This window comes from Xiphophorus couchianus, chromosome 13, assembly GCF_001444195.1.
Source record: "Xiphophorus couchianus chromosome 13, X_couchianus-1.0, whole genome shotgun sequence".
NCBI lineage: Eukaryota > Metazoa > Chordata > Actinopteri > Cyprinodontiformes > Poeciliidae > Xiphophorus > Xiphophorus couchianus.
Window position 1 is genome coordinate 12,287,405 of NC_040240.1, and position 25,110 is coordinate 12,312,514.

Here is a 25,110-nt window from a genome sequence, read left to right on the forward strand (position 1 = left end):
CTTTTTATGAATTATGGAACATAATTCAAGCTTAAATAATAATTGTCTTATATCCATCAAATTAAATCATATCCAACTTTTTATAGAGCTTTTTCCATCAGAGAGGTGTAGCAACTAATAACATTTTGAATGATACGTACTTTAGCTCAATGTATTACAGTGTAGTTTTACCAGTAATATTTCTTAATATTCTGAAGTATTGTCAATCTTATTTAAGAAAAATTTCTGGCTGCTCTACCCACTGTCAGTAACGACACTCAATGAAGAGCAAACATATTGTAACAAAATCACGCACAGACGCACACCTACAGTTTATGTTAGGGTTGATTTTTATTTTTACACAAACTTCCTGGTTCTATTGGTATTTTCTGAGCTTCAGGTTAGGTGAACATACAGTAAACAGGATATATTGTCACTAGAAATACTTCACCCTGTTCTAACATATATGTCCCTTAACTTCTATAAGTATTGGTTTCATAAATAAGATATTAGAAAATATATCTAAATATAATAAATCTCTTTACAATGTGAGGAATTAACAGCAGACAAGTCTTTTTTGATAAAACATCCCCATTGCCAACATTATCAAACTTTGTGGAACATCTGACAAAAAAAGGGGGAAAAAAATCCCACTTGCATAGATATATTTAGATTACCTTAATTGAATAATAAAAAGTATAGATCATTATAAAATAAGGTGAAATATCAATTTTTACCATAAATGCACAAGTATCAAATGTACAATATGTTTACGATAACTAAATAAGCAAACAAAAAAATGACCCAAGTCATTTTAATTTTACAAAAGCTGATTTTTGGTCCCAGTATCACATCAAACTTTATCTGACAAACATATTTACAACCTCAAAATGTCAAGGATAAGGTCTGCCAAAACCGAGAAAGATGGGATGACTCTCCTTCACTCATCCTCCAGACAGCAAATGCCCAGGCGGCAGGCCTCACACAGTGCTGCCTCGTGGGGCTTGGTCCACACTTTAGCAGAGGATGTCGAAGAAGCTTCGTCGCTTTCCTCCTCCCCGTAGCAATTTTTACGGATTTTGGAAAAAAGCCTGAGCAAAGCGTGTTCCACTTCTTTCCTGGTGAAACCTGGAAGATAAAATGCCCCGTCCTGGCATTGACGACAAGCTTGACCAAAAGGTCGCATTATCACCGTACCCCGGCCATTTCTCACCCGGTAGCGGAACAGCACCACCGCTCGAGCCGAACGCCAAGTCTTACGACAAGCTCCGCACTGGAACCTGGGGAAAATCAGGTGATGGATGCAGACTTTAGACGCATATTCAACAAAGATAAAAAAAATGACATAATTTTATCAGATTTTAAATGGTGCTTCTAAATTTTACATCATATTCCCTTTGAAAAAGAGTACATATCTGAATAACCTTTCTAGATAAATCACATCCTGTACTAAATTAACAACTTGCACAGTTTCTGTCCCCGCCTCAAAAGAATGATACTGCCAGTAAAGCAGAATACGTACTTTCCAAAGGCACAATGGGAATACACTTTCCAGCCTCTCTTCCTCTGTACTTTGGTGATTTCGTCTGTTTGGGTGTAGTTAAAGTTTAGATTCCACTCGTCTCCGTAGTCCAGCTCATTGTCATCATAAAGGAGTTCATCAAATATGTCCAGCCAGAAAGCTGGGACCCAACCTAATTGAGTAAACAAAAAAAAGAAAGTTAAATTCTAGTCCGAAAATGTTAATTATTTCTCAAATTATCCTGCCAGGGTAGAATTGTAATGTTTTAAGCGTGACCCTTGCAACTTGAATCTGTCATTTTCCAGACATCAGACTGATATCAAATCTTGCAATATTAAATAACTATCGTCATTTAAACCATACGAGTCCCTTAGGTGCTCCACCTGTCTCCCTTTAGAGACATATGTTCTAATTTAAACACTGACATACAAACATTTTACATTAACATGTTTTGCTAATTTCTTTTTGTAAATTGACTTTTTTAACTAAACGTGACACAGCTCACAGCTAATAACACACAATAATTTTTTCTGAAAAAAGTAATAATACACAGACTCAATAAAAAAAGAAACCTTTTAAGACTTCTTCACCGTTTCCTACAGCACTTTTTCCTTTCACTCAACTTTCCATTATATGCTTTGACAGAAAACCCTGCAGGGTGCTGAAACCTGCTTTGGACATAAATGGTAAAACTTTCTGTATTTAAAAGGAATTTTAATTTGTCTTATAACATTCTAATGTTCTGAGACATTGGATTTCTGGATTTATAGTTATTCTATTTATGTTCTCAATTTAAAATTTTTTGCACTACTGACTTTTCAGTGGTGTATAAAATAATGCGAGAAGCCCATAAACATGACTACGTGCAAATTTGGCACCTTTTTTCAGTTAACATCTGACCATAAGGGGGCGCATTTGACCCAGTTGTTTACTCCAGCCGAGCAGTGAGAGTTCGCCTTCTTATAAAATATTCTTTTATAATGATTTTTACAGGCAAAACTATCATATGTTATCATATGAATTTTCTTTTTCCTCAATGCGAGTCACTATTATGGGTTTTTATTAAGTCGAAAAGCTTTGTTTTTCAGTGGGACTCTGTCTTCATTATAATGATTAAGTCAGCGTCCAATACGCTTTTCTCCTTTAATTTATTACATGTTATGACCTCAACTTACAAATAGATCTTCACTTCACCTTATTAGGATCATTACAATGATTAAGTCAGCGTCCAATACGCTTTTCAAAACAAAGCAACGCACTTGTTTCTAGAATTAAAAAATAAACTGCAGTAAACTACAAGAACAATCCTGCATACATATGTGGGGGTAAAAAAAGGCATTACCTGCTGGTCTGCTCATTTTGCTTTATTTTCTGACGTCTGGAGATCCGCAGAAACGCAGTGCTTGTCCTCTGAATGTTGCTCTGCAGACTGCCGCGTTATTTATATGCGACAGAATCAGCTGTAGTCAGGAAAACGAAACTTAGAGTCATTTTCGCTTTCCCTGCCATGGAAATGGGTTATCAACAACAAACACCCTCAGTAAGTTTCTGTTGGCACTGGGAAGGGAGTTGCCCTATCAGCGGTGAAGAAACATTGCATCATTTTGCTGTTTGTCTCCGACGCACATCAAATGAATGGTTCATTAGCAGGCCGATCACTGCTAGTCGGTCTTGATTCAGGCGTGTTGGAGTAGGAACGCATGTTAGAGTTGCAGGGTGCACAGCAAATTCAAAATTGTTAGATTTCCAGTGTTGGTGTTGTATGTTAAAAGTACAGCGTTAATTCAACACTTGTTTAGTCTGATTCAACAACATGAGGGCTCGTTTCCCTAAAGAGTTGGTGTTATTCCAGAGAGTTAAATTTAAGCAGCTGCTTAAACAGAGCTGCTTCCACAATTGTAAAGTATCTGTGACGTCACGCGTTTGCCAGAGGAGAGAGGCCAGCAGTATGACGTCTTGTCTGGAGCTTAATAATTAACACGTTCATAGTGTTAACTTTTGACACAACACACCAGTGCTAGGTAAATCAACACTGATGTGATTTAAATTTCAACTACTGAGAGTGTTGATTCAACTCTATCACAAGGCAAAGGTCTGTCACGAGGCAACGTGGATCTCTGTCACAAGAGTGACTCAGGAGTGGATCTCTGTCACGATCACGTGGATCAAGAGTGGATCGTGGTCAATATAGACACTTTGGACTTGGGCACCACTGATCTAGATATTTATTAAAATAGAAACACATTAAAATTTAGAAGAACGCAAAAAATATAAAGTAAAGAAAAAAGAGAACAAATATCGTCAAAATAATTGATATTTGATAGCTGTATTGTGATTTTAAACAACGCAACAATAATAAAATTGTACTGAAAAAAGTTATAACATTATTATTATTATTACTTCAGTTGTGTGTTTTTTTGTTTATTTATTTTGTTGTCATTTTGTAAAAACACATACTGACGCAGGACAATGATTACAAGTTCTTTTGGACTGTGGATGAGATGAGAGAACCTCCTTGCCGAAATTCACAGATTAACTGAAATTTTTTATTTTTACTCAAATCCAACTTCGGTGTTGTGTATAAAACTTTGTGGGAAACTATGCTGCTGCAATTCCAGGAACGACAGTAAATTTGCATCCTACTGTCCGACTCAGTCCAGTAGATGGTGCTGTAGGACCACATTTTTCAGTAGATTGTTGGCGAGACTCTTGATGCATCTATTGAACACTGTCAGCATCATTATTTCCTGTGAGTCATATCAGCTTAAATCGCAAAAAAATACCCAGATACAGCATTCACTCGGCGGAAAATTAGAAGCTTATAGAAGCAAACATTAATCAGACATTCTCATAAATGATCCACTCGCTAAACTGGACCAAAACATGTCATTTGTATCTTGTGAGAAAATACGACTCCATTCGTGCTTCAGGAGATCTAAAATGCCAACTAAAGAGCGTACAAGGAAAAAATTGAGTTTCAATCTGCTCATAAGGATTGGACTGTTGGATAAAATGGTCAGCAATGATGAAGGGTCATTCTAGAAAGAATGAATTGTGTCTTTTCAGACTTTTAAACATAAAAATAATGAGATAGTCAAACATTTTTATGAGTCCTACTGTGGGATCGAGTTTCAGCTTATTTATCAGCTTGCTCTTTTAGATAAGGATGACTGCCTGCATGTTTTGACCTCTATCAGCATCCACCTGCTGAGCTACAGTTTTCTTTGACAACCCATAATTAACACCACGTCAGAAAAGTTTCTGGTGCAAACACTTGTCTGTGTATTTACAAATGTGAGGAGCTTTTGAAGTCACAACCTGTCCAAGGACTCAATTGGTTTGTTTAGAAGTATTTTTGTGTGTGTTCTGATTGAGAACAAAGACCCTCCAAACTAAGTTTACAATGAAGCTGAGAGGTGGAGAAAAGCACTTTATTGTTTATGTTTTATCACGTTTGGTTTTGGATTTCTTTTTTGTTTTTGATCATTTCCTTGTGGTGTGTTCTCCCAGTCTTGCCATATTTAGTTCATTTTTTGTGTTCATTAATGTCAGAGGGGTGCGGAGTTGATTCCTTTGTGTTTAGTTTCTTAGTTTATTTCAGTTTGGTTTAAATTTGATGATCGTTTCCCCATTGGTTTGTAGTCCTTGAGTTTTTGTTAATCTCCCTTTTGTGTTAATCAGTCTTCCTCACTTAGTTTGCATGTGTTTTTATGGCCACAGCTGTGCCACATTTCCTCTAGTCAGTTCACCCGGTTCCTTTATCATTTATTCCATTAGACTGTCTATTACACTCACAACAGTTTAACGTCCTGTCGCTTTTGTAGGTTTTTGTTTCTCATTATTAAAAACTCTCCACGTCGCCTTTCTGTTTCTGTTTCAGCCTACATTTGGCTTCAAACTTAAAACCAAAACATAACAAATAACGTTCACGACGAGTCACTGGATGTGTTATACACCGTCTTTATTTACCGTCTGATCTCATCAGGCAAACTTTGTGGACGTTATGCATGTAGTTTCCCAAAGTCATGATTATCGGTCCGTGCGCAGAGGTAATATTAGCACCAGAGTGACAACACCGGTTTGTAGGTATGCAGTGATGGCACAGTAGCATTTTCTTCCTCCTCTTTAACACACAATACATACCACACACAATTATTTATGAAAGACGAATGAAAACTTACCGTGCACTACAGGGACTTTTCTCATAACTGGGCTGATTGGTTCTTACAATAACACTCCACCCAGAGCTAAAAACATATCCAGTGCTTGAGACAGGCCTCGAGCTATGATTACAACAGTAAAATATACAGACATTCATGTGATGATAACGCACACATGCAGGTTTGTCAGGATCATGACACAAAACTCATTTGGAAGTACTTGACAGAGATTATTTTAGGTAGTACTTTAGCTTCAGCTCACTTAATTGTAGGCACATACATTTGCTTTCTGACCAATGTATTTTGTTCACAAAATCTCTATTTTAAATTGGTTAACTTGTAGTAGTAATAACTATTTTTTTCATAACAATGATTTAAAAAAAATAATTATTTTAAAAAAATAGTACATTGCCAGTGTTTCTCAATGCAAACTGAAGAAAATTATATAAAGTTGCTGTATTGTTTCTGTAATTCAGTGTCACATCGTATCAGTTGCGTACGGCACCACTTTTACACAGCTGCAAAAGAAATGTGTGCATATGCATCTTTCCGGCCACCACTGTAGTGCAAAACTGACTTCGAAGCGTCAGACTCCTGGGAGTCACCTTATACGCAGGTGTGACATTACAGCGTGAGAAAAGCATGCTGGGAGAGCTCACAGAGACAGAGACAAAGAAGCAGATACAGGAGACTTGCAGAGTAACTTCATTGTGCTTGCTGCTCAACATTCACCAAGTATCCCATTGACACCAGAGCGCGCAGATTAAATCTGCGCTGGAACAAAAGCGACATCAGCAATGGAGATGAATAAAAGTATTCAGAGAAAGGTGTGACGGTAATGTAATTTGGAACTAGCTGGATTTCCCTGAATGCAGATTCACTCAACAACAGATTGACCCAGATTCAGCATGAACACTATTATTTTATTCTCTTTTGGCTCTGACAGAACAGATGCACATTTAGCCTCTAATTCATTGCCAGTCATGAGAAGAAGAGCGCGGCAGAGTTTATCACCCTTTGATTAGAATTGGTTAACTATGCAAAGTGCTGGATGAGTGAAATTTGGAAGTTTTATTTCTGCCTTGCCATCCTTCTCACTGCTTGTAGCGACAACTCAAACGTAGCCTCTCCAGTGTTCCTTCTCACTGTTTAAATAGTTTAAATTTCTTAGTCATTCTTCTGACAGTAAATCTAGACAGGTTTATTTGAGCAGCTAGTTTCTTCTTGCCATTTCGTGACTTCTGAACATGTTCACTCATCTGCCTTAATTGAATGGCAGGATTTGTTGTCTTTCCCATTTTTAATGGCTACGAGAAACAAGCTTCTCTGTGTAAATGCAGAAAAATCCTGCATCTTTAGCTGATAGAAACATACCCCCACATGTGTGCAAGATGTCTCTATAGAGGCACACTTTTTAGATTTTTATTTGTAACAAACAAATCCAATATATCATTTTTGTTTAATGTTCTAAATTGTGTACAACTTTGTGTGCGTCTATCACATGCGATCGCAATGACATACATTGAAATCTATGGTTGAGACATGACAAAATGTGAAAAGGTTTAAGTGTTATAACTTGTTTTGCAAGACACATTTCAATGAAAATTCATCATACAGTGCTTCATCTTAAATTAGGGCTAACATCCATCTATTCTGCTAAAAAAATGATTTCATCTCATGTTTAACTGCCTCATGTTTGCATTTTCATCTTCCAATATAAACCCTTTTGTATATTTACATTGCATGCTCCTATTTAATTACGGTACTTAGAAAAATGCAATGCAAATCATTTCCCATTCTCTAAAGATGGTATTTTCAAAACACATTTCTTAATCAGACGGCGCTCTAGTGACGCCAGGGATCATCAGCCAGGTGTGCAGGCTAACCTTTCTCTCTGTTCCAGAACTGCACACCTGCTGACAGGCTGCCAGGTGACTCAGCGAGGGCGGTGTCGGGCTGAAAGAGGCTGAGAGATGGAGACAGAGTCCTTGGAAGACTTAGCGAGAGACAAAGTGGGGGCAGGGAGGGAGTGAGGCAAAAGAGGTTGGGTGTGGTAAGATGCCTTAAGCACATTCCTCATTGCAGCCGCACCCAGCTTTTCTGCGTCTTTCTACCTGCCAGTGTTTGCTTTCAAGACTAATTCCAGTATGCAGAAAGTATCTGTACTTTCTCCCTCTTTTCTCACTTCTTTCGTTTCTGCCTTCTCTGCATGTTTCCTTTCTCCTCACTTTCAGCCGCAGCATGTGGCACGCATCCCCACAGCTGTATGCTACCGCTCCCGCTCTCACTCCTCACATTTCATGTTGACGCTACATTAACAAGGCAAGTGCAAACATAAAAGGTGAGAGCTCAGAAACATGGCCTCCACGGTTTGTGAGTCTGTGTGTGTGTGATATCAGGACATGGATGGTTAGGCAGACAATCTGACAAGAGCCACTCCCTTAGGAGCCGAACATACAGTCATAGTGTGTGTGCTATCAAACAAGGTGTGTCCTGTGCACTGAACACGTTTCGGGGGCAAAGGACAGCCCATATAACTGCAAACACAAACACAAGCTGACTGGCGTATAGATTTGTCTCTCTTACAACCCTTGTTAATATCAATATTGCCTCTTTTCAGGTGAACCTTGTATTGTTTCATATCAACACCGCCAGCATAAAGCAAAAGGTGTGAGAAAACTGAGCTGAAGCAGCGTCGGGTTTAAAGAATTGTTTACTCAAGGTATGTGCAGCGGCATGCTTTAGGAGGTCTGACCTTTTCTGAGGAGATGAAATGAGACATGACAGCATGCCGTGGTGAGACTAGCTTTAAGGAGCTTTCTATAGAGGAGGGAAATGATCACAGTCTGTTGATTCAGCCTCAGTGATTCACCATGGAGAAAAACAATAGCTGATTCACTGACACTATGTTTCACATAGAAACATGGAGTCCAAAGAAAACAAGTGGATGCTTAATCTAATTTATGCGCCATTAATAAAGGTCATTGGTACAAGAATGACAGGTCAAGATCTAGAAAATAATAGTTATTGTAATGCTGCATAAACGTATACCAATAGCTGTCCCAACTAGCAATGTTTCTAATGTTTTACTGTGCAGCCCATTGCAGCCGTTAGCTAATAATGATAATAATAATAAAGAAAGTACTTATAGGTGTTATATACTGAGCTCAGGGTTCCTACACAGGAGTGTGAATTTTTCCACCTCTAGTCTCATAATAAAAGTCAGCTTCTCCATCGCATAAATATTGCAAACTAAGTGAGACTTGGAGAGGTTTAATTATCTCCTGTGCCATACCGTTCACTGTAATGGCAGAAAGATTCAGCTGGGTCCAGCCTCAATTTTTTCGGGGTCATATTTAGACTTAAAGATATCCATGCATCTATTTTTATATAATCTTATGTTCTTTTGAAGAGTAATATAAAAAATATACTTATTCTGGTCACTTTAAAAACATAAAAGAAATATTCTTAAGCTGCATTTATTTGAGCAATGCCACAAATTCAGACACATTTAGTGAAAAATGAGAATTTTCAATTTTATTTTAAGAGCTTTGCATACATGGAGAGTGTTGAATTGAGTAAAAATCTGTAGGATCTCCGAACAGACTTCTGGAAATCAGGTTAAGTGGAAATACCAAATCAAGACACACAGAAGCACGAGCAAAAACTTTACAAAGAGTAGAAAATGAAAATACAAGCATATTACCAGCTGTAAAAGGTAAAGATCGTACTGCGGTCTGTCTGCTGAATTTAGAAGTTATCTTTGAAGTGTTGAGGAGGGAAAAGTTGGATCATCCGAGTTGTGATCGGTTCAAATTAAAATCATTATTCATAATCCTGTATAAGCATCCATGTCATTTCAAATAAGGTCTTGCTTGTTTCAGGAAAAATGCTAAACACACGATGAAATTTTGCAGATATAACAGTCGGGATTAGCATCTACAAACCTTAAATGACAAAAAAATGACCCAATACCTGCACTGAAGTGATGGGCAGCTGAATTTTTACATTAAAAAATAGATTTTTTTTTCCATTCTGATCAAATAAATATTTCTAAAGTAGGCAGATGTTCAGTGTTTGTCTAGATTTTTAAAGGAAATACTTCACTAAGAAACAAGACAACTTGTACCAGCCACATAATCTTCTTGGCACGTTGAAGTCATACTGAGTTCCTAAACATTTACAACCAGTTGTTAAGTAAGGAAGTAGTGCAACTTAGTGCTTACCATAAGCTGTCTGCTGAAAAAAGGGTGTAAAGAAGCAAATAGAGCCACTAACTAAACTAGTTTAGTTAAAATTATTTTTGACTGTTTAAAAAAAAAAAAATAATTAATCAGTCCCTTTATTTAATATTTTATCCATCATCCATCCATCCACGTCTCTCTACCAATCTATTTTCTCACCATTAATTCTTCAACCACAGATTTATCCACCATTCATTCATCCATCTATGCACTTTGTGAACCATTCATCCATTCATAGTCCATCATCCATCCCATTTACCATCTTTTCATTTATTATACTATCCATCCATCCATTCATCCATCCATCCATCCATCCATCCATCCATCGATGTGGACGTTTAGCCACATCAAATGTGGCTAAACGTATCACATTTTTAAAGCTTAAAAGTAGCAGATATCTACCACAAATTCACTGTGAATTTTGGATTTGTTGTTTAAAACTGGCTCTAATGAAATGACAACTGTCAAAATTAAAATTTATTATATTTTAATGAATCCTGTTTTCACGCAGACTTGGGAACTTTTTGTCTGCATTTCAATAAACTGTCGCAGCACATTAGTTATTTTTTTTTAAAATAAACAAAATACAAAAGACAGAAGACTGACTCAAGACTTTTAGGTAATAATGCAATGGTGGAAGTACGAATATGTTGTATGTGTATTTAAGTTATTGCCAAAGGGAAAAGACGAGATTGTGTTATTTAGTCGTTACATTGAGTTCTCAAACTAACACGCAAAGTTTGAAACGAGGGTTCGACTAGTTAAAGGTCAGATTCTTGAAAGAACTGATAAAACGCAGGATCCATGACACTGAGCCCACTTTTGAAACAAAGCACAAGGAGCGAACTTCCAATGGTGTGGAGTCCCTGTCGCTTTGGGAGGAGTCTCACCGGTGGGAAAGCGCTTCCTATCAACATTCACTCCTGTCCTTCCTCATTCACTGCGCGGTTCCACAGCAACTCTGCCGCGGCGGCTCCGGAGGATCACCCACCGCGGAGAGGAGCTCTCAGCCCGGGCAGCGAGTACGCGGTCACAGCGCACGCTACCGGAGAGGGGCGGTTTGGGTGGAGCTCCTGTCCGATTTACGGAATGTGACACTCGGACGAGAAAGGAGGCCCGAGTCGGTGGATTGAAGTCGGTACAAAGACGAGGGAGAGAACAAGTTGTGCTGCAAGTAAAGAGGTACGGACTGGAAAACTGTGGCATTTGGGTCAAAGCAACTATTTATAATGGCTATAATACTCTAATTACACCATTTCTACCTATACTAACTGCTATACTCTATCCAGTCTCGCTCTAAATCCTAGTACTTTTTTCTAACTTTAACTTTTTTTCATTTTTATTTTATTTTAATAAACGGTGAAATGCAGAAAAACTTTCCGCAACGACAGCCTGCAGTTTCTAGAGGATTAAGTCATCCAGGTAGCTGCTGTGCACTGCAAAACCTGAGCAGTGTTGGTACAGTCTGAGCAGACAGACGGCTCAGTGTTGCCCGTTACCAACACACTGAGCTGTTCTTTCATCCAGGCCACTGAAGGCAGAAAAAAAAAAAAAAAACCCGAATACTTGTAGAAATAACATGACTCCTCTCCTATTTAGCATGCAGACGCTGTAGGAGAAGCAACACTAGAGGGGGTGAAAAGCTGTTAATCTGTAAACATTATGCTCTGATGCACTGATAAAAGATATTTCTAGCAATCGGTTTTGTAACTCCTTTTTATCAATTTCTATTTAGAAGTTTATTTAGAAGTTATAAATAAAGCTATTATCTTCCTACTTTCCAGACCAATTGGAAAGGAGAAAACAAAGCTTGAAGTCAAAAGAGCTGCTTTTGTCTGCACTACAATCTACAAAACAATCAAATCCTCCTGGTTGAAGGACAGAAGTATCTATAAATAAAACCCGACTAAGAATTACAAAATGTGCTATAGCTCTCAAACTTAATATTTAAAAAGAAAAGCTGATTTTCTTTTGTGTTAGATTGTTAAATCATTAATTTATCACAACTGTAGGAATCTTCATTAATTCGTCGTAATTCACTTTCGGACCAGAGCGCCATGTGTTTGAGAGAGCAGTCAAGTTTACAAACAAACAAAACAAAATGACCAATGTTGATATTTTAAACTGTCTTTAGCATCTTATTTTAGTGCTTAGCGTGGTTAGCGCTCTTGACATTACTAATAACTGTTCTGTTGTGTATTTCTCTACAAGAGAAGCAACATTTCCGTATCGAAACACTTTCCATCCTAGACAAAGTTGGATTCCGCTAAAGGATAAAATAGATCAACTTTGCGGTAATACGTTCTGCTTCCTGGTATACTCAGGTAGTTTGTGTAAGGTTGACTGAACTGTCGACATGCCTCTGTAGACAATAGTTTTCTTCTAACTTCATTTTTGAAAAACCTCATCGATGCTGAAAATAACTTGAGTCTTCTGCGCTATGTAACAACTTCCTCACCGAAGAGGGTTGCTGTCGGGAATACTTGAGCGTCCATTGAGCGGGAAAAAACATTGGATCTTTAGTTACCGAATTTTTATTAATGAACAGAGGCAGGAAATCAGAAATTTCCGTCACAAGCCTTATTCTCAGTGCATCTCTAAATAAGTAGATACATTTTATTAGGATGTCTCATAGCCTGTTTGAACAATGCTTTGCATGCTTTGGTGTTCTTTGTGATGGGCTTAGAAGAGATTCCAACCTTTTGATTATAGAGCCCTTTCTGTTGAGCAAGGAAGACTGGTTTGCAGACTCCAATAGTAGTTTAACTGCATGCACATAACCGTTCAGTTTTACAGCTTTTATCCTTGATTCAGCCAGAGTGAGTCACTGTGCAGGAATAGCCTTAACATGTGGTTGTAATTTTGAGTTTAAAAAAGCTCTTAAATGCCAGCTCTTTTTAGTGTGTGCGTGTCTTAATTTAATCTTGTCACATTTCCCACACGGCAGCGGCTGCATCTCATTCATTAGTGCGTTCTCTCTTGCATGTGTGTCAAAAAAAAGATAGTCTGTTTACAGTTTGTTTTTGAGGACTAATGTGCTTTAGGAAGAGAGGAGCTGGAAAAACAGAAATACTTTCATGCGTCGGCTGCTAAGTTTTCCATTCAAGCTGACCGCAGGCCTGAAGGCAGTTGGAACAGATGAGGCACTTCAGAGGACCTGTTTTTCTAGCCTAAGACGGGATGGGATGTGAGCCTCTGAGTGCTGTCACATTCAATACGTGCTCATCTGTCTTTGATCCGTGTTTTGTGCTCCACTCATCAGCCGCGTTGAGGTGTGATAATGTACAGAGAGACAAGAGAAGCTCTGCGTGGATTTATATCTCAGTTTGTGTACATTACTCCGACAACGATGGAAATACTTCTGTGTCCCAAAACGAGCAGCAGAACTTTACAGCCTCCAAAACCTGTTCTCAGGTATTCTGCTCTTACTCCACTCGCGACGAGTTATAACACCTGACATGAACATGCCGGATCAAACCCGGTGTTTGCTCAGCAAGGCGTGTTCAGGTAGAGAGCGATACTTCTTGAGAGTTTACGATTCCTCAACCTTTATTAATCCGTTCCGCCATCAGGACCGGTTAAATTTTAGAGGTTTGTTTTTGTCATCTCATGCAGAAATGTTGAATACGAACTACTGACACATTAGCAGTGTGCACACTTGAGATCCACGGAAGTGTTTTGCTGCTGGTTTAGTGTTTCACTCCAGCTTTGTTTACGGTACATTTGCGTTTGGCTTTGCTTCGTGTGGAAAAGCTGCTTACCTGAAGCAGAAATACAGAATTCCAGATTCCCAACATGTATCAGTGCTTGCATTTTTGGTGCTCACGACAGTTGCCACAGCAGCAAACAAAGCACTGGTGTCTGTTTTGATAACCTACCTGTCATAGCTCCTACCTTATGGTAATCCTCCACTGCCTCATCTTGCAGTGATCCACAGGTGAGCAGGGTGAAGAAGAAACCACCACGTTCTGTTTGGTATCTTTGTGTTTGTTTCAGGCTCTTACCTCATAGCCACCTCAGGGCTAAAATCATTCAGCTTGACTGCTAAGAATTTTAATAAACTGATGATTAATGAAAATGCTTAGTTGCACAAAACGAGCTCCTTTAAAGATCTTAAATTCTTGGAAACAAAAATGTGTCTACCTCAAAGTAGTTTTGTTAATTTAGTACATGGATTAAAATCAGTTTTTAAAAAAACTTTATGTCTATGGAAATGGTTGCATAATAAGGGCCATCTCCCACTTTGTTTTTCACTGGATTTTAGAAAATTTTGCATCTAAGAAACAACAGAAAAAAATTAACAACAGAGATTTTTGAAGTGACTAAAAGAAAAAAAAAACATTTAGACGATGCAAAAGTCCACAATGGATATGTGTTAATATGGAACACATATTAACAGTAACTATATGTTCCAAGGTTTCAATATCCCTAACCGTTTCCATCATGCTACTCCTGTGGTTTATATTTTTAATAAGTGACTGAAGTTTCTCCTGCTACGTGGAACAACGTCTGCAGACTGGAGGAATGTTGCACCCCTAAAAAAAACAAGCCATTGCTGTACAGTATTCTCCAGGCTGGAACAAATATATTATTATTTGTCTTTGCTTACAACAAAGAAAAATATGAACAGTTACGTTGTGAAAACAGACCCATTATTAAAAAAAAATAGAAAAGTGAGACAAATATTCTGCCCTTTAAGCAATTGAAAACTACAACAAAATTCATGTGAGCATTTATTTTATTTTATATTGTCTTTGCTTAGGTCTATGTGCTAAAATGATGATAATTTAAAAATAGTCACTTCAAAATGTTGTAACAAACATTTTTTTAAATTGTCAGAATCAAATGTTGCATTATTTCAGCACAAATAATTTGTAGTGTTTAAAATCAAAGTACTGTTTTACTTTACTGCTTTAAATCAAAGTACAGTGTTACACTTTTTAGTTTAAAATGTTAAAACATATGATTACTTGATAATAATGATAAAAAATGGTAACTTAATACAATGTCTGCAAGTTCAACCATACCTGTAATTTGAGGGTGCTAACAGCTGGTTGAAGGCTGTTGTGTTACATAACACAGTTGTTAATTTGAGGTTTGCGTACTCCAAGCACAACATTTTTTCAGTTTGTGGTTGTCATTCAGTTCCTTCGGCATGTGTTTGCATTCAAAACAGCAAAGCGTCAGTAGCTTATCGTAAGATTTATAATAAAATCAAAAAGGCTAAATAGGTTAGGTGAATTTTATTCTTTGAAAGTAAGCAAGGACATAGAACCAAGAAGCAGTTAGTAATAATAGTAATAAGTAAGAAAAAGAAGAAGAAACGGACTAACTTTCATGGCCTGAAATTAGTGAATAAAGAGGAAATAAGCCATTTTGCCCATGTACAAATCACAAAGCTGTAGTTTGTAATTTTATCCTCTGGCCAAGCCACACCAGGCTTCTGGATGACTCACCAGTCCTCTGAGTCAAGTGGGTTCTTCCACTGCTTGTGGGTTAGGACTTGTACCCTTCGCTATCACCACAACCAAGCCCTGAACTGTTCCTGAAAGTTTACACAGAGATCATTATCCATACTTTTATAACAGGTACAATCCCTCCCAGCCTGAGCCGATCATGTCACACCCTGATAATTTCACCAGACTTTCAGTTAGTCAGGGATAATAAGAACACTTTTATAAGTTACTCCAGACTTCATGTTGAGACCATGTGCTTATTTGTGGAAAAATAAGCACATGAGGTTGAACTTAATTTAAAATTTTGCTTTAAAAGTGTAACTCATATGATCTATAAGCTTATCAGTACGGGAGACATTGCGGTTGGTTCAAGCAAATGATTGTCAAAGTTCATCATCTCTCTGCCTATCAAAGAAATAAACACCATCTTGAAAGTAGTGGTCACCTCTACTTCATGTTTTTGTGTTGAACATTAGGAATCTAATCACTGACACTGAAACATGTCAGCAATGTTGAACTTGAGGAAAATAAATCATGCTCACATTAGGTAGTAAGTAAGTTAAAAGTCATGGGACAGCTTAAAAAAGACTTATGGCAGCTTCCAGAGTTTTCTTGCAGCAACAGACTTTCCTTGGCAAGGCCTAGCAACTAGCAACACGAAGCATGACGCACCGGCATGACAAGTTAATTTAGCAAACGTAAGAATGGACTTGTCTATACACCTCCTCATGCCTTTCCCACCATTCCCCATGCCTCATTTATGTCCATTTTCCCTCCGTCTTCCTTCCATTGTACTTTCTTCCTCCTGCTGTTTCGACGTCCAAAGATTTGTTTGCACTTTACTGTATTCCACAAGCCAAATCCTGATTGAGTTCATCATTAGCATTATTATGTGATTGTTTTATTACCAAGTACAGATTTGGTGTTCAATGAAACAGACTTAACACATCAAAGTCTGCAACACCAATTTCAAAGTGTGATTCTTAATCTGATATTTACTTTTGATCAAATTCCCAAATTTAAGGTAATTCAAGAGGGAATGAGTCACAAGACTGACTACCGTAAATTAAATTAGATCTCTTCCCTGCAATGAAAAATCTCATAGCGATTATCTTGTATAACTGTTAGAGTTATCTCGAATAAAACTGGGATAATCTCCTGGTATTGATTTACTAACAACAGTTGCTTTGTTTGCTGTGGGAAACATGCTCGCTGGTGCATCCTAACACAAAGCTGCCTTTCTCTCATAAGGGATTTTAATTGAATTACTGTATTGTTTGTCATTAATGCGGGAGTGGAGTGTTATTACAGGGAGTGCAACCACAATAGCAAGGTGATCTAAATACAGGAAAGCATCTTTTTCTTTGGACCAGGGTGCTTTTATGTTTTCTCTCGAGATTCTAAGGCTCCTAGCTAACTCTGCTGCCCTTTCTTGTTTTTACCTTTTCTGCAGAAGCTTTTCATTTGACTTTTGACCGCACCCAGTCCAACAATGCCGCACCGGTCACAGAGCTCTTCGGTTGGTGATAATCCACTTGACCCAAACTATCTACCGCCACACTACCGCGAGGAGTATCGTCTAGCAATCGATGCTCTGATTGAACATGACGTACAGGTAACAGTTACAATTCTTTTTCATTTTCCACAATGTGAGTAATGTGTAAAAACAGATGCGGGGCCATAGAACAGCATTTGTCTTTTGTAGTGTTTCATACTTGAATGTTTTATATCAAACAACCAAATTATCATGCAAGACTAAAAACCAAAGTAAATACAGTGACAGTTTTCAATTTACACGATTTTTCTTATTAGGGGTAAACGGCATTCAAAGAAATGTGCCCTTTGTTAAATCATGCATTACCAGCAATTAAATACTTTTTAGACAATAGGTTTCACTTTTTCTTGCCACCCCTTGTCATTTTACAGATCTGATTACAGTCAGACCTATAAAATAAAGAAATTACCTAAATTAAACCTGTCTACATTAAATAAGCTAACTTATTTGAAAAATCTTGGAGTGAACAGGACATCAAGTTGGACGACAGAGCAGAAAACAAGCATGTCCACCTATGACTGACTAAAGAAGCATTAAATGAAGATTTTGGAGAAGCCCAGTCAAATTCTGTACTTAAATTTGATTGTGATGATGACTGTGATGGAATCCTATTTTTGCTCTAAAAGCCACTAAAGTTGCTAAAGCCAGGCCAAAATTTTTCTAGAGTGGTGTAAAAGGCTAATTACCAGTTATTAATGTCACCAAAAGTTTGTGTCGATTTCTTTTTCCTATAAGAAATCTATATTACAGTTATTTTTTTCTACAATATTTGAATGTTACAGAAAATCAAAAACAGTAGTAAAAAGTAAGGGTCGAATTTACCTTACTGTATTGCTGTAATGCATGCACTGAACTTGTTTGTGTTGTCGCACCAGGGCTACTTTGAATTCCTCCAGACGTCAGATTTGGTGGGTTTCCTGTCCCAGTCCGAAATTGACTACATCAAGTCCACACTGCAGGGACCCAGCCAGTCCACAGGCGCCCCTGAGCTTACATATTATGAGGGAGGGCAGGACGCTGAGGGCTCCTCTGACACCTACTGGCCATTGCAGTCTGACACGGCTGCGCCGGGGCTGGACCTGGGATGGCCGCTTCCGCAGCACAGCTTTATCGGGCCCACAGAGGTCACCACTCTGGTCAACCCCTCCGACGCAGAAATGCCAAGTATTAAGGAGCAGGCCAAGAGACTCATCAAAAATGCACGACATGTAAGTAAAAACACCAGGGTGCAAGAAAGACAGATGTTACAATGTGCAGACTTGATTTGTAGCTGGGTGGGTTTGTGTCAGGGAAGGGTGTATTTGTTTCAGTGCTGTCCTATCAGTATGCATCCCATAAGTCAACTGTTATTTTTGAAAAAGAGAAAAACTGGTTGATAAAGCCCTGCCAGGAACATTTGTGTGCTCTAACTTGTTAGAGTTTTTTTTTTTTTTTTGTCTACCTCTGGCAACGTTTTCACCACTCCCTTTTAGTCAAATTTCCAACTCACTGGCCGTCAGCTAAATTAAAAATATGATTAGCAGCAGAATGACTGCCAAATGTGACAAGCAGTCAAACTTGTTGGTGTGAAGGATCGTGCCTTTATTTGTCCTACGTTTCTGTCTGAATTTACAACGTGCTGAGCTGTGTCTTGCAGGGTTTACTTTTAGCAACTCTCCGGAAGTCAGTGTCTCAGCATGCAAATGGTGGAATGACAGCTTGGAAATAAAATTAGTCACCCTGCAAACCTTATGTAAATTTAGTGCGGCAGATATACTGAGTGTAGTCAAATGTTCATGGAGTGTCTATTTTGTTTCAAGTCTTTTATTGAGGCTTGAAACTTAAGTTGGATAAAAAACTTGTCAAGTCAACAAACAGGAAGCAAGGCCATCTCAATAAATACAAATATTCAAATACAGAAAGTCCTGGCTCAGTTCACCAATTTTTTACCAATTCTTTATCATTCCTTCCTAAATATCTAACCGTACACAGCAGTGTTTTTCTTTTCAATTTTGTTCGTAGTGAATTATCTGACTATAAAAATGGTCAAACCTTGTTTATACCTAGTTGTATATTTTTATCTGAAAATCTTACTTTCTCTGTGATTTTGTTTTTAACAAAAGTCATACCCATGACCAAAACTACAAAGAGTCAAATGACAAGGATCTATATAGTACTGTTAGAGGAAGGGTTTAAGAAACTGACAATGCAATAATCATGTGTCCCTAAAATAAGTGTGTTTGTTCTTGCGGTCTAGGTTATCGCAATTGTGATGGACATGTTCACAGATGTTGACATTTTCAGTGACCTCTTGGAAGCAGCAGGACGCCATGTTCCTGTTTACATTCTGCTTGATGAGAGGAATGCTCCTCACTTTGTCAATATGGTTATGAGTTGCAAAGTCAACCTGGACTTAATTCAAGTGAGTTTCAGGTTTCCTTACATTCCACGTGTCTATTCTAACTTTTTTTCTTTTTACCATTTGCAAAATTTTACACATGGTGTCCACTAACAGGTAAAATGTTCATTTCTAGATGATGCGTGTCAGGACTGTTGCAGGTGTAACATACTATTCTCGGACAGGGAAATCGTTTAAAGGACAGGTGAAAGATCGTTTTCTCTTGACTGACTGCCGGGCTGTCCTCAGTGGGAACTACAGGTAGGTTACTAGATAACATCATTTAATTATGCTGTATTTATCTAAAAACGCTAAGACTTTCTCTTTTGTTTATTTCTAGTTTTATGTGGTCATATGAGAAGATCCACCGATGCATCGCACACCTCTTCCTTGGAGAACTGGTCACTACTTTTGATGAGGAGTTTCGTATTCTCTTTGCTCAGTCAGAGCCTCTGATTGTTGATCCATCCAGTGGACCGCTCACAATTCCTGACTCAGGCACCAGCAGCTACGTGAACACCCAGTTCGGTTTAAAGAGGTCACAATCTATGCGTAACCCCGTCGGTTTCAGGAGACAGCCCGAGATGCCCTCAGCCTTCCCATATGGGGAGTTAGATCGTAACACTTCACTTCCTTTCCGGAGGAATGACGCGTTTCGTCACACCCTGGAACCGAGTGCAGGAATAACGATAGGAAAATATTCTCAGCAACAGTTTCGCCTCCAGCAGTCATACCTGGAGCAGGGAAAGTCCATTGTGTCCAGGCAGATGGAGTTGAGTTCAAGTGCCTTTAAGAGACATAGCTATGCTGAAGGGACTCAGGAAAATTATTCATCTTCACGACAATACATGAAGCACAGAGTAATGAACAATCTGGATGAAACTGATTTTCACAGGTAATTCACTCTAAAATGCACATTGTTTCAGGATTTAATTATTATAATTCATCTCATGTACTATAATATCTGTACATTGACAACTAAGTCAACTATAAAGATCAATGGGTTTTTTTTTCAGAGAGCAAATTTCAAGTAGCCATTACTACAATGAAGGTCCTGGTCCTGGTTCTGGCCACGGACACTACGACAGACTTCGAGCCAATCGTCACCTTCCCATTGACCAATATTCGGAATCTAGTTTTCACTCAGACCGGGAGCCTCCACCTGGAATAAGGGACTACTTTTCATCTGAGGACCTGAGAGGACCAGAAGGGCTCCATGCCCCCCCTGTAGCTGGGCGATATGGAGGAGGATCCGCTAGTCGGAGACCAGCCATAGGACAAGCTTATGCTTGTCAGAGTTCACCGACACATTTGCACCCACCTGAGAAAGGACATTTTCAAAATCAGTCTGATCAAGAGTACAATCAAGATCCAAGTGCAAAGCAAGGTATGAGGAGTTGGAGAATCCACTCATATCTGAGTACTTATGAGGATGGTGGAGAAGAAGGCTTGCCTCAGCCTATGGGTCATGACGCCTTTGAGGAGCCCCCGCTTGCTGAGCAACTAGGTTCATGTGAAAACTTAGCTTCACGCTTTAGATTAAAGGATCCACCAAATGTGCCCCCAAAGCCCAGACCAGATATACTGAAACCCCGCTTTGGAAAGCCAAAATTACCTGACAGCAATGATCAAGACTCTGCCCCAACAGCAAGCATTGATGTGCTTCCCTCTTTCAGTGATTTGAGGTCTTCTGTTTTGGAGAAAAGAGACAGAATAGTAGAAAGGGGGAGGGGAAGGGAGTCAGAGAGGGGTTCAGCTAGAGATACTGCAGAAGATCTGGAGGTTAAGGAAGCTCCAGATATCTTTTTGTCCAGGCATGAATCAATCCGCTCTCGCGTAAACCCTCTCCTCCAGCGTAGCTCTCGTCTGCGCTCCTCGCTTATATTCTCATCTTCCAAAGCAGAGATGCACAGTGGTAGTCTAGGCCTAAAACCAGCGACCGAAGAAGATGACCAGTTAGATACAATACGTACTTCCTCCCTTGTGGCCCAGATTCTTGAAAAGAGAAGATCTTTCTCTCGTGAGCCTTTTGAGTGGCGAAAGAAAGCTGAAGAAAAAGACGATGTAAAAGAAAAGGAAGAGAGAGAGGAAAAGATAAAGGAGAAAGAGAAAGAAGAGCAACAGAAAAAGGAACAAGAAAATAAAAGTCAGATTAAGGAAAAAGAGGAAACACATAGTACTAAAAAAGAAGAAAAAACAGTCAGTGCTGAGACAACTAAAGACAAACCCTCAGTAAATGTAAATGACCCAGCTAGTAGACTGCAGTATTTTAAAGATCTGGAAAACAAGAGAAAAGCCTCAAAAATGGAGACAGAGCAATTTCAAAAAGCCTCGGAGCCTGCTGAAAAAAAGCCAGACCTTTCTGAGAAGGTCTCTTTGTGTCCAGACACAACTCCTCCACAAGTGGCTCCATCTGTAACCGTCACTTCGACAGAACAAGAACCCAAGAAGCCAGACATCTCAGCAAAACTGGCGGAGCTCTCTCGCAGAACTTCATTAAGTTCAGTCAAGCCTTCAATAATAACCCCAAAGCCTTTTGGAAGTTCCCTGAAGCTTTCAAATACATTGCAATCCTACAAAAAAGAAAATGAGACAGAGGGTCAAAAGAAAGATGACCTCAAGGCTCTAAAGCCTCCTCCATCACCTAAGTTATTCAGGAAGGATCAGCTGAAGATTAAGTCCCTGAATCCTCGTCGCATCTCTTGTAGTGATGATCTTCTGACAAAAGATGCAACAGATGCTGAGAAGAGTGAAATGAAAAAGAGTCGCTCTCACAGTTCTTCAACGATGCCACATGAAGAGTCTAAAGAAGGACTGCACAAAGTTATGGGATCTAATACTTCGCTAAATACAATTGGTGAAGGAAAGGGTGATGGTAAGACACTTGAATTCCTGAAGAAACAGACTCAGAGGTTAAAGGGGCTCCTGGGGCCAAAGGATAAAGAGAAGAAAGCCTCAGGAGACGACAGGGGCATGAGCACCGTCATGGAGGTGGCTGACGACTCAAGCAAAAAGGGCTCCTCAGCAAAGGTCACAACGTCCCCGACTACCGAACAACCCGCCACAAACCACAAAGAATCAGCTGGGAAATCATCTTCATCCCGCTACCAGACCTCAGGAAACTCTGCTTTGTACAGCAGCAACCTGCGAGACGACACTAAAGTCATTCTGGAACAAATCTCAGCGAACAGCCAGAAAAACCGCCAGGAGCGAGAAGAAACCGGAGGGGACAAAGACAGTGGTGCCATGGACAAAGGTCAAGAGACACAGAACCCCTTTAAGAAAAATCGATTTCTGCGACCACAAAGCAGCACCCAGGAGAGGGAAGGGCTGCTGAAGAGGATAGAGAGTCTGAGGAAGGAGAAGAAGGTCTACAGCCGTTTTGAGGTAGTTAATTCCAGCAGCACTGATGGCAAGAAAATATAGTTAAGATAAATATAGATCATCTTGTCAGTGTTCTGAATCATAAAACTAAACCAATGTTTAGAAGTAGAGATGTTCTGTTTTTCATTATTTGTTAATTTGTAATGTTTGCACATAGGCTATAAAGTAACAAGAATATAGATAATTTTCCTAAAGATAATTTTATTTTGTTGAACAAGCTAATGTGTTCTGCCTGGTATATACAGTGCTGTGAAAAGTTCTTACCCCCTTGGAGGTTTTTTACACATTTGTTTGATTGACACACTTGTTGTTCAGATCATGAACTCATTTTAACATCCGACAACGATAACCCAAGTAAATACAAATATAATTTTCCCAAAGATGATTTCATTCAAATAAGCTATTGAAACCAACTTTGCCATGTCTCTTTTTCATTGTTTATGTACTGAGAAAATTCAGGCATGCAGATCTTGTTCTGGGTTCTTTTTTAACCAACTGGATAAATGGTTTAGACTCTCCTGTTTTGGTGAGCAACTGGTTAATCGTCCTGTGACGATTAACCGTGATTCACGTTTTCACCATTTTGTGGATAATGGCTCTCATTGTGGTGCACTGGAATACTGATAGGTTTAAAGGATTGTTCTTCTGTTCTTAAATTTCTTTCGATTGGATCATAATGTATTGCTTTGTGAAATCTTTTAGCTTACTCCTTGTTGTCAGACAGGCTCTAGGTAAAGGATTTAAACAGACCAGAATTACTCGCTTGTCTGGGAGTAATCAATCCTGTTTAAAGTTGAACTCGGCAATACAAAAAATATGGTTAATCACAGCTACATCATGACTTAGCAACTGGGACAATTATATTTTCATCCAGTGTTTGTTTGGACAGATTTTGTTCCTTTATTAAATGAAATCATTTAAAATGTCCCTTTTGTATTCACGTTGATAATCTGAGATACTCAAATTGTTTGTTTACCTGAAACGACAAAACTTTATGAAAAAACAAACAAACCCCAGAATCTGTAAGGTGGCAGTACCTTTCACAGCACTGCATAGAAAAGTTCTGGCACAATTTCAATGCATTCTTACCAAATATAACCTTTTAATTAAACACACAGGATTGCATAAGTAGGGTTTCACTTTAGTGCAAGCATGCAAGAGAAGAAGTAGAAAAAGGGCAGACACATCAATTTCACTGTTATCCTTGTTGCTCTGTTAACAGATGGGGAATAGCCTGGCATAACGAAAGATGGAGGACCGGCCTTTTATATGTGGACTATTTATGCAAGACGATCAAAAACAGCCATTGCCAACTTGTGCCAACAACAATCTATCACTCCTCAAAGCACTTCTGGTGCAAGAGCTGCAGCCTTTTCTGGAGTTACACAAAGTAATAAAACTTGAAAAGACGATATTGAAAATCCTGAAAACAACCTAAAGTCATTGGGTTTGGAATGTGTCTCCTTGCCAAGAACTGGTACTACTTTCTCCTTATATGGTGACTGAAAGACAAAAGTGACTACTGACAGCGTTGGCTAATGTTTCACCACACAAATAAAAAGGCGGGCTGTTTCGCATAAAACCTAGACTGTTTAAACGTGACAGGGGAACTTGAAGATGAAAATAAAGAGACCGCACATGTTTTACCAGTCAAAGGAAACAGATACATGCCAGTTTTAAAAAAGTATTCTGCAGTAAGTATACAGTACCAGTGTTGTGAGTTCATGGAAATGTTTGTGTGCTTGGGACTAGTTTGTAGATAAACATGAGAGAGAGTGTCCTTGTGGTTTCATCATGTGCCAATGGCTCATTGAGGCCATTACAAAGGTAGGAGAGTTAATGCAATCCCAAAGAGATAAAGACGTGGGTAGTACTGAGAATAAAGTTGTGGGAAGTACTGTTGGAATAAAGAGAATGAGGTGTGCAAACGTGGGGTTTTATAAGCTCAAACTGCATTAGCAAGTGTGGGTTTTGATAAAGTCAAAGCTGTAGGTGTGGACCCACTGTTCAGGGCTAAAGATGTCAATAACCATTCAGGGAGGGGATTTCGGTCAAAGTACTTGACTAATGTATGCGTGCTGTCCTTTGTTTTATGTAAATAAAAATGTAAATCATTTACATTGAGTCACTGTAAAATAGTTTTGTTAGCATGTTTATTTTGGGGCTAGGGGGATTTCAATAAGGCATTACTTCTATAGGAAACCAAGAGAAAGACGTTTGGGTGTATTGCACAGTTCTGGAGCAAAGCCATGCCAGCTTATATAACTCGTTTTACGTCTAAGGCCCACACCCAAAGCAGGACTCCTAGCTATTTTGTTAGTCTGACCACAATTGAAAAGAAGACTGAGGTGAATGTGTGACACCTTAAGAGGGCATCAAACTATTTTGTGTTTCTACGGAGTATGTCTGAAGTTTGGATTTACTCCTGGGGGA

The 25,110-nt window shown here is 38.8% G+C and overlaps 3 protein-coding genes across 3 annotated transcripts in view; 2 read left to right on the top strand and 1 right to left on the bottom strand.

The window, feature by feature from the left end:
- The window catches only part of aunip (aurora kinase A and ninein interacting protein), a 954,922-nt gene that overhangs the window by 893,142 nt on the left and 36,670 nt on the right, over positions 1-25,110 (top strand). The window lies entirely within an intron of this gene.
- LOC114156262 (receptor-transporting protein 3-like) lies at positions 307-3,056 on the bottom strand. Its single transcript, XM_028036601.1, has 3 exons — positions 2,844-3,056; positions 1,502-1,673; positions 307-1,259 (listed from the first exon to the last, which is right to left on the bottom strand). The coding sequence occupies exons 1-3, from the start codon at positions 2,857-2,859 to the stop codon at positions 920-922; spliced, it is 528 nt and encodes a 175-aa protein (XP_027892402.1). The 5' UTR covers positions 2,860-3,056; the 3' UTR covers positions 307-919.
- fam83hb (family with sequence similarity 83 member Hb) lies at positions 10,825-24,793 on the top strand. The gene is made up of 8 exons (XM_028036514.1): positions 10,825-11,087; positions 16,815-16,976; positions 17,792-18,124; positions 19,153-19,317; positions 19,430-19,554; positions 19,634-20,188; positions 20,310-22,680; positions 23,900-24,793. The coding sequence occupies exons 2-8, from the start codon at positions 16,854-16,856 to the stop codon at positions 23,918-23,920; spliced, it is 3,693 nt and encodes a 1,230-aa protein (XP_027892315.1). The 5' UTR covers positions 10,825-11,087; positions 16,815-16,853; the 3' UTR covers positions 23,921-24,793.